The sequence below is a fragment of the Stegostoma tigrinum genome, chromosome 14 (assembly GCF_030684315.1).
Source record: "Stegostoma tigrinum isolate sSteTig4 chromosome 14, sSteTig4.hap1, whole genome shotgun sequence".
Taxonomy (NCBI): domain Eukaryota; kingdom Metazoa; phylum Chordata; class Chondrichthyes; order Orectolobiformes; family Stegostomatidae; genus Stegostoma; species Stegostoma tigrinum.
Window position 1 is genome coordinate 55,576,959 of NC_081367.1, and position 17,985 is coordinate 55,594,943.

General features: G+C 40.6%; 1 protein-coding gene across 4 annotated transcripts in view; it reads right to left on the bottom strand.

The window, feature by feature from the left end:
* Nucleotides 1–4,465: 4,465 nt before the first annotated feature.
* Nucleotides 4,466–17,985, bottom strand: part of ccdc50a (coiled-coil domain containing 50a) — a 101,742-nt gene continuing 88,222 nt past the window's right edge. The window contains exons 11-12 of one of the 4 annotated variants that reach the window (XM_048541952.2): nt 10,439–10,521; nt 4,466–8,313 (exon numbers count right to left, since the gene is read on the bottom strand). In XM_048541952.2, the coding sequence (XP_048397909.1) occupies nt 8,294–8,313; nt 10,439–10,521 (103 nt within the window). In that variant the 3' untranslated portion in view covers nt 4,466–8,293. The remainder of the gene's footprint in view (nt 8,314–10,438; nt 10,522–17,985) is intronic. The other 3 variants (XM_048541951.2, XM_048541950.2, XM_048541953.2) reach the window with 3 other exon arrangements.

A 17,985-nucleotide genomic window follows, 5' to 3' on the forward strand; every position in this document is an offset into this window, starting at 1 on the left:
AAATTACTGACATCTGATTAAAAAGCCACCAGACTGAAAATGTTACCTCTGCTTTCTTCCACAGATGCTGCCAGACCAGCCAAATACCTCTTGCAATTTCTGTTTTTGTTTCAGATTTCCAGCATCTGTAGTTCTTTGTTTTATCCTGGCAAAACATGGCTTGCCTTTGCAGATTCACATATCAGAAAAGTTTTGCCTGCAGGGCATGTTGATCTGTCTCAAATTACGTTACCTTCAAAATTGTGGACACTCTGAAATGACATCGTGACAGACTCAAATGCAGCTAATGTGTACAATTTGTAAATCTAAGATGGTTAAGAGTCCTTTCACTAATTGTTACTGAAACACATTGTAAACGTAATCCCATACCCAACTACAAAGGGCATTTATCATTTCTGGAAGAACAGATTAAATTACTTCTTCACTGATGAATATGTTTTTTCTGAAAAATACATCACTTCATAGACAAATGAGGTGAGAGAACAAATGTGGACCATATTCTCTTTAAAATGCATAGATTCTAAAATCCTAAAGTCTAAATGAAGTAGCGTTGAAATCCAAGCACAGACAAACCCTCTTATCATGGAGTAGATCAGGCAGAAATACTCAAGATTACAATAGTTTTCAATCAAGGGCACAAATTAAAAAAACACATTTCTCCAGCACTCCTCAATTACACAAAGATGTCCTAATGTCTCGGAGCACTTTATGGGTCAGAGATACAAACATGTGAAGTACGAATAGGGGTTAAGACCCTCAGATCCTCAAGACTGTGTCATTATTTGATAAGACTATTGCTGCTCTTAATGCTTCTGCCTACCCAAGAAAATCTTTCATCCCTTCGTTTGTTAAGAATTTACCTTTACTTTATGAAATATTCAAAGACTCCTCACCCACTGATTTTTGAGCAAGACAGTTCCAAGAATTCATGACAGAAACAAAATTTCCTTAGCATCATTTTAAATGGGGAACCCCTTCTAAACAGTGACCCTCATTCTCGAAACATTCTCTCCACACCCACTCTCAACTCCATCCAGAATCCTGTGTTTCAAGAAAGTCATTTCCTACTCTTGTAAGCAAAATACAAGTCTACCCTGTCAAATTTTACTCGTAAGACAACCCACCTATTCCTGGTAATATCACAGAATCCCTACAGTGTGGAAAGAGGCCATTCAGCCCATTAAGTCTGCACTGATCTTCCAAAGCACATTCCTCTCAGACCCAGATGCCATAACCCTGCTTTTACCGTGGCTAGTACAATTAATCTTCACATCCCTGGACATTATTGATAATATGGCACGACCAGTCATCCTAATCCACATCTTTGGACTGTGGATGAAATCAGCACCTGGCAGAAACGAGGAAACATTCAAACTTCACACAGGCTGTCACCCAAGGTTGGAATTGAACCTGGGTCCCTGGCGCTGTGAGGCAAGCTGAGCTAACCACTTAAGCCAGTGTTAGTTTAGTAAATCCACGCTGAACTGTCTTCAGCATATAACATCCTTCCTTATACAAGCAGAGTGTTACTGTACAAAGCAGTCAAGACATGGTGTCATCGATCAAGATTAAAAGTATCAAGGGGTTTGGGGAGAAAATGGGAATTTATATTCAGATAGAGAATTAGCCATGATCATGCTGAATGGTGGAGCAGGCTAGACGGGCTGAATGGCCTGCTTCTGCTCCTAGTTTCTATATTTCTACTTTTCTATCAGTGTCCTAACTGAATCATAAACTCTCTATTTTCGTATTCGACCTCCTTAGACTAAACAACATTCTATTAACTTTCCTAATTATTTACCATACAGGAAAACCCTGGGTTGTGGGCATGTTCCACTCTACAGTCCATGCACAAGTTGGAACACAATGTAGGACAAGATAAAGCAGCCATTCATAGCATAAGAAATGTTCATATGTTGGGTCTTTAAAATTAGAACCATATGGGATCATGTTCATAAGTAGGTTACTTGGAAATTTGCAACATGGTTTTATACAGGGAAGGTCATGTCTTACCAACTTAATAGAATTCTTTGAGGACGTGACAAAGTTGATTGATGAGGGAAAGGCTGTAGATGTCATATACGTGGACTTCAGTAAGGCGTTTGATAAGGTTTCCCATGGCAGGCTGATGGAGAAAGAAGTCACATGGGGTCCAGGGTGTGCTAGCTAGATGGATAAAAAACTGGCTAGGCAACAGGAGACAGAGGGTAGTAGTAGAAGGGAGTACCTGTAACCAGTGGTGTTCCACAAGGATCTGTGCTGGGACCACTGTTGTTTGTGATATATGTAAATGATCTGGAGGAAGGTGTAGGTGGTCTAATCAGCAAGTTTGCTGATGACACTAAGATTGGTGGAGTAGCTGATAGTGAAGGGGACTGTCAGATATTACAGCAGAATATAGATAGACTGGAGAGTTGGGCAGATAGAGTTCAATCCAGGCAAATGCGAGGTGATGCATTTTGGAAGACCAAATTCAAGGGTGAACTATACAGTAAATGGAAAAGTCTTAGGGAAAATTGATGAACAGAGAGGGTGTTCAGGTCCATTGTTCCCTGAAGGTGACAACGCAGGTCAATAGGGTGATCAAGAAGGCATATGGCATGCTTTCCTTCATTGGGCGGGGTATTGAGTGCAAGAGTTGGCAGGTCATGTTGCAGTTGTATAGGACTTTGGTTCGGCCACATTTGGGGTACTGTGTACAGTTCTGGTCGCCACATTACCAAAAGGATGTGGATGCTTTGGAGAGGGTGCAGAGGAGGTTCACCAGGATGTTGCCTGGTATGGAGTGTGCTAGCTATGAAGAGAGGTTGAATAGATTAGGATTATTTTCATTAGAAAGACGGAGATTGAGGGAGGACCTGATTGAGGTCTACAAAATCATGAGCGGTATAGACAGGGTGGATAGCAAAAAGCTTTTTCCCCCAGAGTCGGGGACTCAATTACTAGGGGTCATGAGTTGAAAGTGAGAGGAGGAAAGTTTAAGGGAGACATGCGTGAAAAGTTCTTTACACAGAGGGTGGTGGGCACCTGGAACGCGTTGCCAGCGGAGGTGGTAGACGCAGACACGTTAGTGTCTTTTAAGATATATTTCGACAGGTACTTGGATGGGCAGGGAGCAAACGGACACAGAGCGTTAGAAAATAGATGACAGGTTAGACAGTGGATCTTGATCAGCGCAGCCTTGGAGGGCCGAAGGTCCTGTTCCTGTGCTATAGGTTTCTTTGTTGTTTAACTCCCTGTATATGCCTTCTGACAGCAATTCATAGATGATGACACTCAAATCTTTCTGCACCTTACAATTCTGCAAATTCTCACCTTTTGGATAACATGCTTTTTCTCATTCCTACTGCCAAAATGGACAATTTCACGTTTTCCAACATTATAATTCATGTGCCCAGTCACTGAATTCTCATTATCCCTTTGTAGCCTCATTCCCTCTACGCAACCTAATTGCCTATTTATCTTCGTGATGCAATCTTAAATATGACAGGGCAAGGGCGAGGAAACAGGGTGGATGTCAAGAATGATGGAAAGAACAAGAAACTTGGAGGTATTAAGAAGAAACCTTAGAATGCAAGATTATCCAGCCTGAAAGACCACCTATTTGTGATGCAAGTACAGGAGGGGATGCCTCAAAGAGCAATCTAGCATTGGATATGCTGGCGTACTAGCTGTGGGATTCAACTGGTACTTCACATTCTGTATGAGTAATTCAGAGGATTGTATTTTAAATTCCATCCTGGCAGTTTGAGCATTTCAAATTAAAAATACTGGTGAGTAAAAATAAGTGACCAGGAAACTTCAGGATCATAACAAGAACCTGCTAGTGTTCTTCACTACAAGAAATCAAGGAATCTTTGGAATTTGTTCAGCTAATCTTATATATAGAACATAGAACATAGAAAATAGAAAATATAGAATTCCCACAGTGTGGAAACAGGCCTTTTGCCCCAACAAGTCCATACCGACCCTTGGAGCATTCCACCCAGGCCCATACCCTTACAATCCACCTAAGCTGCACATCCCTGAACACGAGGGGCTATTTAGCATGCACAATCTACCCAACCTGCACATCTTCAGACTGTGGGAGGAAACCCATGCAGACTCAGGGAAGAGGTGCAAACTCCACACAGACAGTTGCCCGAGGGTGGAATTGAACCCGGATCCCTGGCATTGTGAGGCAGCTGTGCTAACTACTGAGCTACCAGGCTGCCACTTCATCTTCATGAATTAATTGAGAGTGGGGTGCTGGAGCAAAGAACAAAAAACAAAGAAAATTACTGCACAGGAACAGGCCCTATGGCCCTCCAAGCCTGCGCCGATCCAGATCCTTATCTAAATCTGTTGCCTACTTTCCAAGGATCTGGATCCCTCTGCTCCCTGCCCATTTATGTACCTGTCTAGATACATCTTAAATGATGCTACTGTGCCCACATCTACCACCTCTGCTGGCAATACGTTCCAGGCACCCACCACCCTCTGTGTAAAGAACTTTCCACGCATATCTCCCTTAAACTTTTCCTCTCTAACCTTGAAATCGTGACCCCTAGTAATTGAGTGCCCCACTCTGGGAAAAAGCTTTTGCTTTCCACCCTGTCCAAACCTGTCATGATTTTGTAGACCTCAATCAGGTCCCCCCTCAACCTCTGTCTTTCTAATGTAAATAATCCTAATCTACTCAACCTCTCTTCATAGCTAGCGCCCTCCATACCAGGCAACATCTTGGTGAACCTCCTTGAAGTACCAACACTTTATAGGCTTAAAAATTATTAAATAGACAAAGTCAAGATTAACTGTCACTGGAAACCCCAGAATGTGTTAGTGCAAAAAGTTTAACATTTCACTTAATTTTGTGAAGCCTGTTAAATTTGGCTACTTTGATGTTTCTTTCTATGAGATAAGGCAGATTTGTATTGCTTGGAGAATTATTGCCGACACAATGATCTGTGTATTTTTCTATAAACAGTCACACTTTGAACAGTGAATCAGTGTCTGATAATGGAAGCAATTATCTATCGAAGATTGACTGTGAGGAATGAGATGACAGGGAGGCTGGAGCTGGGCAGAAATTTGGCATGGTTAATAAATTTGTTACTGAACACAAGGAGATACATGAGGCACAGTGCCACCTAAAACAAAAACGTTCTTAAAAAAAGGAGAAAAATTGTAATTTAAAAAAATGCAAGGGGATCACTAGACATTGCGGATTTGAGGTTCAGACAAGCATCAGATACAGAAACCTGACAGTTCAAGACAAGGGGGCAGTGACGTAGAAGTCGACACAGAACAGGGATGAAGTGGACAGATTCCAATAGAATGGAAGGAACAGTCTGTGAATAGGTCCTATGGTGGCACAAGAGTATGGCAGTGACATATGCAATCCAGAAAGGATGGTGCTAGGGAAACACAGGCTCATGGGAGGACAGTAAGAGGGGTACAGAAAGGTACAAATATAGAACTCAGGACAGCAGTAGGGAGCACACAGAGATGTTGACACTGATCCCAACAAGGCAATACAATGGCAGGTAGAGCTGCAGAGCACAGTACCAGCGGAGGAAAGGATCATGAGGGATAGTCAGTTCACATCTGCATGATGGATTTGGTCACAGACTGGGTTTGCAGCCAATTTGAGTCAAGGTTTCCTAACATTGCAGAAAGCGGCCAGTGGTGACAAATTGTCTATTGCAACCCACTCTTACGCCCCTGGTGTTTAAACTTGTAGGATCATACATGGGCTAAGGCCTATCAAAGATTTATCCACAAAGTACAGGAACCTTGGGACCATTCCCAAATGCCTTTTGGAAATATAGAGGAAAAGAAATCAAGTGATGACTCCCTCATGGCCTTCTGTTGCACGAAGTCAGAGTATTGTGGACAGTTAAGAACACAGAGTAACTTACTTTTCAAGGTGGATAAAACCTGGCAAATAAATGTCCTACATCAATGAATGAATGTATGTGCAATGGTATCATTCTGCATCCCTGAAGTACTGCATAGACTTGATGCATTTCCTCAATGATGCAGTTCCAGTACAAGTCACTTCTGCTCACTGCATCTTCCCCAAAGCAGAAGAAATTTGCTTTCTTGGAGAATTTGGGAGATGTACTGCCACTAATTTGGGGAAGAATAAACAAAGAAATTACTATTGGTCTGACAATTACATTGTGTGTTCATAAGAACCAATGCACTTTGGGCGTTTGACATCAGAAAGACAGTGAAGAATAGAGCACTGAATGTTGTTGCACAGATTGTCTCAGTAACTGGCAGAGACACTGATTTATTTTCTTCGCAGACTGCCAGCCTTCACTATATTTATCATCTCTCATTATTTAACAGGACTTTTCTCTTTTACCAGTTAATAATTTAAAACATTTTGGGTTAAAAATATGGCATTCTGCTTCATTAGCTCATCAAAAAACTTTGGCCTCATAGGTTGGCAGTTTCAGACTTCTGCTCACCCCTGTTGCTCAACATACATGAAGCAGAAGCAGCATAAACACAGACATGCAGTGAATTACATTAGCTTCACCCACATATACAGCATGCAGCACTGGCTGGGGAGAGAAGCACCTTCATTCTGAGGGACACAATAGTGGATCCTGTGAAATTCAATCAACTTACAAGCATGATCTACAAACACGTCACAAAAGAAAGCTGTTCAACTATCTCCTACACATCTAAACAAACAGTTGATTGATAATTAAGAGAATGTTTAAAGGGAAGGTTGCGTAAAGAGGGGATTTGGGAATATTTGGTGGGGTTGGGGAAGTGGTTGGGATGGCTGGAGTTGGAGAACAAATAGGATTAAGTGTTCTTTATCTCAAAACACTACAGCTTTATGAACATATACCTGCAATTTTAGGTACACAGGCAACAACAGAACAGCCAGTGGTGAATCACTGACTGGCATTTTTCATGCACACTTTTGATCTCAAGCTGATTCTTATGATCCTGCAGCAACCAGATCTGTTGAAAACAAACACCTTCTAACAAAGATTGAAAATTGCAACTTACAAAAAATGGTTCTTCAATACTTGAAAATTCAACTGAAAAATAGAATTCTTCCAATCAGCCAAGATGTTGCACATTAGAGTGATCAATAGAATTACACTTCTGGAAAGAGTTGCAAATCCACAATCAAACTTTGTTTTGAAAAATGCTTCATTTTGGCAGATTCAGCAGTCATTGAATGGCAGAAGTTGAGATCAAGAACAATTTTCAGGTAAAACAGGGCAATAACATGGCATGAAGGTGTGATTCAGTTCCATATTTAGTCAATATAATTCAGTTCCTATTTTTACATTGTCAGAACAAACTCCTGTGTGGTGCTGTAAAGTGTCCTATGGTGAGAGGGTGTAATTCAAGTAATGACAAGTTGATATGGGCAATTTTTATTATAAAACATGGTCATAAGAATTCATATGGAAAACTGTTAACAGAAAGTACCCACAGAGACAGAATTTTTATATATGTGAAACTGAAAATACATGTAGGTTTCAGGACTATTATATGCATTTCTTAAAAGAGGAACAGAGATACACAGTGGCAAATTAGCTTGTAAGTAGGATCAAGATCTATCAAAATGGAAAGGACACATATGCAGCAATTTTTCCAAACACCTGCAAGTTCTTGTGCTGGGCAGTGTGCTTGGTGGAACTTAGTTTGTTTCAACATTACTCATCTATCCCTAACTACAAATAATTCTCACCAGCCACACAAGGGACACCTCCGGGTTCCATCAAAAACAAGTTATTAATAGTACTATAAGACAAATTGTATTTGTCCAATAAACATTGTGGCCACAGTCAATAAATAAACTTAAACCAGGAAAGGTCATAAAGAAGAGAGAATAAGAAAGAAATCACAAAATTCCACCATACAGTTAAAGTTTTGCTGCAACTGCAAGCTATTCAATTTGTTGAGCATGGCTGTTTAGAATGCAGTGAAAGCCTGAGTTAAAAACAGTTATATTTATAATAAAAAGTTAATACAACTTAACATTCTTGTTAATTCTTGTTAAGAAAAATTAAAAATTATCATCCCTTCGGTTATTTGTGCAACAGGATCAACAATAAAGATTTTATACCCTAAACAAGACCAGGGTGGTACTGGTATGTAACTCACAAAATCCACCACCAAACATGAAAACATCTAGTAGTTCTTTACCCCACATAACCAGGTCTGAGGGAAGCACTGGGTGAAACTCTTTCAGTAACCTTCAGACTAATCCACACAGAATAGAAACAGGTGAAACTTTGATCTTCTTCATTTCAGGTCTGCTCCAATCTTCCAGTCACTGTCTGTAATAAGAAACTGAACACACAAACTCCAATTAATAACGACAATTATGGCATTGCACCGTGGTCAGAGTCCAGTTCGAGCTATGGCATTCATCTCAGGAAAGATAAATTTACCATGAAAGGGATACAGAGTAGCCTTCATCAGTATGATGCTGGGGTAACCAAAGGTAAAATTTGGTTACATCTTGCGAAGACTTGATTTGTATTCCCTCAAGTTTAGAAGATTATTATAGGGTGATCTAATTAAAGTGCTGAAGATGACTGAATGATTCAATTGGGTCAACGCATGGAAGCTATTCTGTCCAATGGCAGAGTCCAGAAAAAGGGGGCTTAATCTTAATATTAGACTTAAGCCATTCAGATTTGAAAGTTGGAACTGATTTTTTTCAAGTTTCATGAAAATCTGGATCCAACATGCTGTGAATGACTGATATTTTTAAGACTTGGATTGACGCTGTAATTCAGTAAGAATAACAACATATAGAACAATGACAAGTCAATGGAGTTGAGGTACAGTTCAGCCATAGTCCTCAATCTCCATGCAAGCTGGATAATATCCCAGTAATATCATGGTCAAACAGTCTTGAATTTAGCTCAGAGCTAATTCCTGAAGGTGCCACAATCTTCCTCCCAAACCATGACCATAAAGAAAATTGTCTTTTAATTCCATCAGGCTTAAGATCCAGATCACATTATCTCAAAAGATATTGAAAAACGATGTGACCTCACCATTCTGCAAAACTTTTCTGGGCCATCAAAAAAATGGAGCAATACTCATGAATTACAAGAATTGTCTCTGTTACAACACATGTACAAATTGGAACTGCATAGATTCTGTAGCACACACGCGAGACTGGGACCGTCCTACTCACTATCACCAACAACAGACTTATAGGTCACAATCTCATTGCGACATGTGGGGTGCACAAAACGACTCTGCTGAAGGTAGTGGAAGAGAATACAATATAATTTTGAAAGGAAATTAGATGGGAACCAGCAAGGGATAAACTTACAGATCTCCAGGGGCAGAGTCATGAAGGACACTGAGTGTACTGCTCCAAAGAGTTGGTACAGACTTCATAGGACAAATTGCTGTCTCTTGTACAGTACTGACTGTATCTGTTGTTTCTTAGGATGGTAGCACACTTTGAAAGTCCCTTATATTTGATCTTAACCCAGCTGCCAGGTCAAACCCAATTTAAAGATAGTTCTCCTGATTTGCTGAAATTCCATTCAGCAAAGTAAATTTGTCTCCTGAAGAAGGAATGTAGAATAATTCCTCTCATATACTTGTATTATATTTATAAAACTGGAGACAGGACCAGAGCTGAAAATTCCCTACATTTAGCATTTCAAAACATGCAACTTAAGACTCCCTATAGATTAGTAGGCTTTCAGCCTCAAACAAAGATGTAGCAAACTTGCAAGAATTCTGGAATGTGGCTGCAGATGGTGGAAGAGGAAAGATCATTCATGAATTAAGAACTTGCTGAAGGAGTTGAGTGCAGCATGATTCAATGGATGCACATTGTACATGAATCTGAAAGGTCAACATTTGAGTTCAATAAACACCATCTCAATAATGATGTGATGAGACCTTGGTGGGAGAATAAAGTAGGAATTAATGGGAGACAACGGGTAGGGTGCTCCCAACAGTCCTTGTAGTAATGTAGTGCCTATTCTTATAATTTGTAAATATGTACTGAGTTGTACAAAACATCTTGTTTCCTATACAAGGCTCTTCACTAAACCAAAAGCTGGTTAGCCTCACATATTCTAGACTACACCGGGCACTAGGGAACCGACACACTTAGAAGATTTGGATATCAGGAAACATGGCAATGTAAACCAAGAGTGAGAAAGAAATAATGATGTTCGTCAACTTTAAATTGAAAAAGGGAGGCTCCTGCAAGAATGTGACGAGGAAAGTGCAAGACCATGAAGCATGGAGAAAACAAACAGAGGACCTACCCCATGGTAGCTCGCTACAGCTTTGTCTCTGCATAGTGCTAAATCATGGACTGCGGATTTAATAAACTGGATGTTTGAGAGTGAAATATATTCCTTTAACAATCCCACCCAAAATCAACACTTGCTGTCCACTAGGCTCAAGACTTGGCACTTTGTATGCACTGTACCTTGCTGTGATGATTCCGAAGGCCTGGAGGCAGAGCGAGGAGGGCGCTGTGGGGTTGACTCCTCTTGGTATGTAGGGGACCTGCTGGAATGAAAAATAATGCAAAAATTGTATGAAATTATGCCAAGTGTCAATCTCCCTTTCTCGTCATCCAGTATTTCTTGCTTCAATGCATCTTCATCCAGCTGAGATCCAGAAAGAATCACAACTCAGATCAGAAGCCCAGAGGAATACAGAAGGTGTAGGAGGATTACTTAAAAAAGAAATGAGGATGAAGAAGAGGGGGCATGAAAAACAAACAATGACAGGCAGAATAAAGGAAAACGTAGAGGCCATTAAAAGTATTTAAGGGACAAGGAGATAAACAGGGAAAGATTAGGGCCCACTAAAGACCAAAGTGGCAATGAGTGTGTAGTGGGCTTGAACATAGATGAACTCCCAGGCTCAGATGAGATGTATACCAGGTTGCAGTGGGAGGCAAAGGAGCATGTTATAGGGGGTTTTGATATTATTTTAAAAATTCTCTCCAGCCACAGGAAGGGTGCCAGAGAATTGGAAGACAGACAATGTCGTACTATTGATCAAGAATCATGGTAATGATAAATAAGGTAACTTCAGGCCAATGAGTAACATCAGTGTTAAGGAAATACTTGAATAAAATCTTTGAGGGACAGATTTAAACTCCTCTTTGAAAGACAAGAATTAATCAAGGATAGTCTGTATGGCTTTGTCAGAGAGATGATGATATCAAATAAATTTGATTGAATTTTCCAAGGAGGTAATAAAGTGTGCAGCTGAGGGTAATGCAGCTGCTGAATCTGCATGGATTTCAATAAGACTTTTGACAAGGTTACAACATAGGAGACAGGCCAAGAAGGGAACAGTCCATGGGATCCAGGGCAAATTTGTAAATTGGATCCAAAACTGGTTTACTGGCAGATGGTAGAGGATGAGGGTTGAAGGGTCTTTGTGGTTGGAAGTCTGTGTTGAGTGGCTGGTTCCTTGCTGTTTGTTGTCTACGTTAATGATCTACACTTGAATGTAAAATGTATGATCAGCAAGTTTGCAGATGATATGAAAATTGGTGGTTTGGCAAACAGGGAGAAGGAAAGCATTAGACTACAGGACAATATGGACAAGCCTAGTCAGATGGGCTCATCAGTAGCAAATACAAGTTAACCCTGAAAAGTGAGAGGTGATACATTTTGAAAGGACCAACAGACAGGGGAATGCAAGATGAATAGCAGAATCTAAGGAAGTCAGAGGAATATGGGAGCTTGGTGTAATGCCTATGGATTCCTGAAGGCAGCTACATGAAGTGGGTAAGGTGACATGTGGGATACTTGTCTTTAGTTTAATCATGGCATTGAATATAAAAGCAATGAGGATACAATGCAGTTATATAAAATGTTAGGTAGGCCACAGCTGGACTACTGTCTGAAGTTCTGCTAGTCGGACAATAGGAAGGATGTGATTGTATGAGACATAGTGCATCAGAGATTCATCAGGATGTTTTCTGGGTCGGGAGCATTTCAGCTATGAAGAGACTAGGCACACTGGGGTTATTTTCCTTGGAGCACCTGACTCAGGTATATAAAATTGTGAGGAGCACAGATAGGGCAGATAGTAAGAAATCTTTCTACTTAGCCAAAGGATTGATTACTAGGGTCATATGTTTAAGGTGTAGGGAGGAACGTGACAGGGAATCTGAGAAGTGGGGATATCTGGAACTCACTTCATAAAAGCCTGATAGCAGCATGATTCCTCACATCATGTAAGCAGTGTTCAGAAAACACTTCAAATACCATAGCATACAACGTCAGAAAATGGCTTTTGAGGAGATAGGTGCTTGGTAACTGGTGTGGACAGGATGGGCCTCTTTTCCATGCTGTGAAATCTTCATGGCTCTGAGAAAGGGAGGGACTGGGAGTCTGTGAGCAAAGCAGCAAAACTATTTTGCTCAAAAACATAATTACTGGGACTGTGTTATGCCACTGTAGCAAACAACATTACACTTCCAGTTGTTTAAAAAGGGCACATTCCACTTTCTTTGCTATACCACAGAAACTGAGAATACTATTTCAGTCATTATTGACCGTTCTCATATGGCTGTGTTTTAATTGAAGTCAAGCTTCACCTCTCAGCAACTGCTTTGTTTTAACTGAAGTCATTTTCCAAACTGCAACCCAAACTTCATCCCAAACTTCATTTAGAAGAAATTCAATGTGTAAAAGATAATTGAGCATTAACAAGCATTTTGGTTATTATATATTATGTTCAGTGCACCTTCATCAAGCACAGACAAGACTACAAGCAATGCTTTCAGTCAGAAACAAACAGAACTCTTGCAACATGCAATGTGAAATCGACAAGTTTGTAAATAATGAATGGTTATTGCTTTAGAGACAATATAATAATTGCTTCAATTGTGGATGTTTGAATTGACAGGTAGATTGGGTATTCAATGGGTTCTGGGATAGATGAGCTTTTGGCGATTTTCCTTTTTACAAAACGATTCTCGTGCTCTTGCAAATTATAGGTGCGGTGGCTGGCAGGAATAGCTGGTGGATTGGGACAGAGGGGAGAGACAAAATGACTGAGAGAAAAGGCTTTTGTTGGTTTGGTCTACCATTCAAATTCAACCCAATGGCTGCTACACAGGATTGGTGACAAAAATCTCTCAAAGAATTTAATGCAATACAAAACCAGTTCATATGCCTGAGAGACAAAGCTCTACTTGCCATAAAAGTAGCCATGGATAACTAAAGAGCTATGTGACAACATAAAACAAAAAGATAACTCATGAAACTTCAAAACGTAGCACATCCTAGCAAGTGGAAGCGATGTAAAATAATAGAGCAAGGCAACAATGTAACTATAGTAAGAACTGCAAAATATGAAAAAGAAACTTGCAAGGGATATCAAAAACAACATATATTTTGAACAAGTATATTAGGTAAAACAGGAGAGAGAGAGATAAAGAGTAGAATGGGCCCTTTTAAAATTGTTAACAGTAATATTGTTAACTAAAATAAGGAAATAAGGACATGGTGAATTTGCACTTTGTGTCAATATTTACAGTAGATGACAGCAATCGCATATTGAGTATTAAAGAGAAGTAGTATCCGACCAAGGAACTGGAATTATCACCAAAATAACAGTGAACAAAAGAATGGCACCGAAGAGTATCAGATCCTTTTAGCCAGATAGTTTCCATCCCAGATTATAAAAGGAAAGAGTGTGGAACATTACAGATGCACAAATTATAACATACTGCCTGCTCCAAGCTGCGTAATCTCCATGAAAAGCTGAAAAATTGTTTGCAAAAATAATCTTTTGCTAGATGGAATACTGTGCACACATGCACGGAGTCAGAATGTTACTTTTGAGCATCCAACATTGACATGCTGTGTACCATAAGGTAATATAAATAAAGTTACCATGGCCAAAAAAATGCAGGTAACTATTGGAGGGATGGTTCTAGGAAAAATGTAAAGGGCTTGTGACCCATGTTGTGTGAAAGAAATGTTAGATCAAAAACTCTTCAAATATTTACAATCTGACTGTTCAGCATATTTTTAAAATACAAACTAGTTTGGGAGTCACAATATATTTTGCTTACAATTATCAGACAAAACCACTTTAGTCACCGTGGACAAGTGAAAACTATTGCATGTTTAAATTGACAGAGCCTGCAATTACAACATTTCTTTCTTTACATCATAAATATTTTGAACAGACTTTGAATGGTTTTGATTTCTATCAAGAGCTGATAATGATGTCATGGGTGCAGATGCCCTACCACAGATAGATCATGGCAGTCCTCTTTAATGGCACCGTACATGTCCTGCAATGGGAACACATCTTCCAAAACAAAAAAGGGACAAAAGAAATGAAAGTCAGTACATGTGAGAGAAGTGTTTTGGAAAATTTCTGACTCCCTCAAGCGACGCGAACCTTTTTCAAGTGATTGGGATAACACAGATGATGTGGGAATGAAACTGGATGATGTCAGTGACCAAAAACACACAGAAAAAGAAAATGACACTGGGGGCAGCGTAAGGTCAGTGGCATTTTTGCTAGATTATTGATCCAGAAACTCAGGTAATGTTCTAAGGACCCAATCTCTTCGTGGCAGATGGCAGAATTTTAATTCAATAAATGTCTAGAATTAAGAGTCTAATGATGATCATGAAACGACTGTCAATTGTCAGAAAAACTTATTGGGTTTGTTCATGTATTTCAGCGAAGGAAATCTACCATCCTTACCAGGTCTGGCTGCAGACCCACTCCAGACCCACAATGTGGTTGGTCTCAACTGCCCTCTGAAATAGCCTAGCAAGCCACTCAGTTGTATCAGAGCACCTGATATCAACCAACAGTCAATGGAAATGACACATGCAAAATTAGCCCTTTTGGCCTTGCAAAGTCCTTTTTACTAACACTTTGCAGCTAGTCCCAAAATTAGGAGAGTTGCCTCAGACTAGCTAAGCAATAGCCTGACATAGCCACATTCACCGAATCATACCTTCCAGACACCACCATCACCATCTCTGGATGCATCCTGTCCCACTAGCATAGATGGCAGCACAATGGTTTACAGTAAGGAGGAAGTCACCCTGGGAGTCCCTAACATTAATTCTGGAACCCATGAAGTCTCATGGCTGCAGATTAAATGTGTAAGGAAACCTTCCACTAATTTAGATAAATTATTTTCACTCAAAGAGTAGTGGGAATCTGGAATGTAAAGCCTGGGAGGCCAAATGAGGTGGGACCCTTAAAACTTTCAAAGCAATGGGCCAAGTGCTGAAAAGAGGGATTACTGTAGTTTTTTTTTAAAATTCATTCACAGGATGAGGGTGTCACTGGCTAGGATAGCATTTATTGTCAGACAGCAGTTTAGAAACAACCATATTGCTTTGGATGTGGAGTCACATGTACATGTAATCCAGACCTGGCAAGGGTGGTAATTTCCTTCCCTATAATGCAGGAGTGAACAGGACAGGTTTTTCCAACAATCAACCATGGTTTCACGGTCATCGCTATACTCTTAATTCCAGATTTCTTTCTCACTGAATTCAAATTCCACCATCTGTCATGGCAGCATTCAAACCTGGGTGCCTAGATTATTATCTGGGTCTCAGATTGACAGTCCAGTGATAATACCATGAGGACATCGCCTCCCCTGTAGGGTAGTTTTACAGTAGATTTTTTTCAGTGCAGATTCCCTGGGCGAAGGGCATTGATTCTATGATTATGACGTACTGTCCTCCTTCAGCTGATCACTCTGTGCTCAGAGAAAATACTGAAGGTGGCAAGGGTGCAGAATGTATTCTGGATGGGGGATTTCAACATCCATCACCAAGAGTGGCTCGGTAGCAGCACTACTGATTGAGCTGGTCAGGTTCTAAAGGCCATAGCTACAAAACCGAGTTTGTGGCACGTGGTGAGGGAACGAGCAAGAGGGAAGAACGTGGCTGACCTCATCCTTATTGATGTGCCTGCTGAACACACATCTGTTCATGACATTATCAGTGAGAGTGACCACTGTACAGACCTTGTGGAAAGAAGTCCACCGCCATATTGATAATACCTTCCTTCATGCTGTATGGTCCTAACATTGTCCTTCATAGAAAAAACTTCAAACAATCAGCAAATCAAAACGGCACTGTGGGCCATTAACAGCAGCAGAATCATGTTCCAATGCAATCTTCAGCCTCAGGGTCTACCATATCCCACTATCTACCATTACCATAAAACCTGGAGATCAACCCTAATTCAATGAAGTGTGCAGGAGGGCATGCTAGGAGCAGTACCAGGCATGCCAAAAATGAGGTGTCAATCTTGCAAAGCATCAAAACAGCAAAAGCAGCAAGTGACAGACAAAGCTAAGTGAACCCAACCAATGGATTGGATTAAAGCTCTGCAGTCCTGCCACATGTTGTAAATGGTGGTGGGCAGTCAAACAACTCAATGGAAAAGTGAATTTCACAAAAATTACTTTCTCAATGATGGTGGAGACAGCACTTTTTTTTTGAAATTCATTCATGAGATGAGGACATCACTGGTCGAGCAGCATTCATTGCCCAGAGGGCAGTTAAGAGTCAACCATGTAGCTGTGTGGCCTGGAGTCACATGTAAACCATACCAGGTAAGGATGGCAGCTTCCTTCCCTAAAGGGCATTAGTGAACCAGATGGGTTTTTGCTCTGACAATCGACAATTGATTCATAGTTATCATTAATCCCAGATATTTATTGAACACAAATTCCACCATCTGCCATGGCGAGATTCGAACCGGGGTTCCCAGAATGTTATCTGGGTCTCTGGATTAACAGTCCAGCCATAATACCACTAGGCCTTCGCTTTCCCACACCAATGCAAAAAAAAAGCTAAAATAAGTCCAACAATCTTCAGCCAGAAATGCCAAGCAGATGGGTCCATCTCAGCCTGCTCCAGTGGTCCCTAGCATCACAGATGCCAGTTCAGCCACAAAACATAAGTTGCTGGAAAAGCTCAACAAGTCTGGCAGAATCTGAGAGGAGAAATCAGAGTTAACTTTTGGGTCCAATGACCCTTCCTCAAAACTTCAGTCTTCAGCCAATTCAATCCACTCCACTTGGTATCATGAATTGGTTGGAGGCATTGGATACTGCATTGGCTATGCGGCCTGCCAATTTTCTGACAGCAGCAGCAAAGACTTTTTCTCCCATACATGTCACACCTATAGCCAAATTGCTCCAATATTGTTACACACTGGCATCTACCTGACAATATGGAAAATTGCCCTGGGATGTTTTGCTCATAAACAGCAGAACAAATGCAAAGTGGCCAATTATTGCCTCATCAGATGATTCTTGATCATCAGCGATGTGATAGAAGAGGTCTTCACCAGTGTTGTCAAGCATCGCTTGCACAACAATAACCCCCACATGATGCCCATTTGGGTTCTGACAGGGCCCTTCAGCTCCTGACCTCATTCAGCTTTGGTTCAAGCATGGACAAAACAACTGAATTCCAGGGGTGAGCCAAGAATGACATCTCTCAATATCAAGGTCACATTTGAAAGACTGTGGCATCAAGGAGGCCCAGCAAAATTAATGGGAAGTGGGGAAACATTCTTCAATGGTTGGAGTTATTCCTGGCAGATAGATGGTTGCAGTTATCAAAGGTCAGTCATCTCAGCTCCAGGACATATCTGCAGGAGTTCCTCAGGTTAGTGTCTCAAACCAAACGACCTTCAGCTCCTTCATCAATTACCTTTCCTCCATCACAAGGACAGAAGTGGAAATACTCACCAATAATTCTACAGTGTTCAGCTCTACATATGACTCCTGAAATACTGAAACAGTCCATGTTCAAATGCAATAAGACCCGAGCAATATCCAGGCTTAGGCTGACAAGAGGCAAATAACATTTACACTAGATAAATTTCACATAACGGCAATCTCCAATAAGAGACAATCTAACCACTGCACCTTGACATTCCATCACTGAATTCCCCCATTATCAACAGCCTGAGGGTTACTATTGACCAGAAACTCAAATG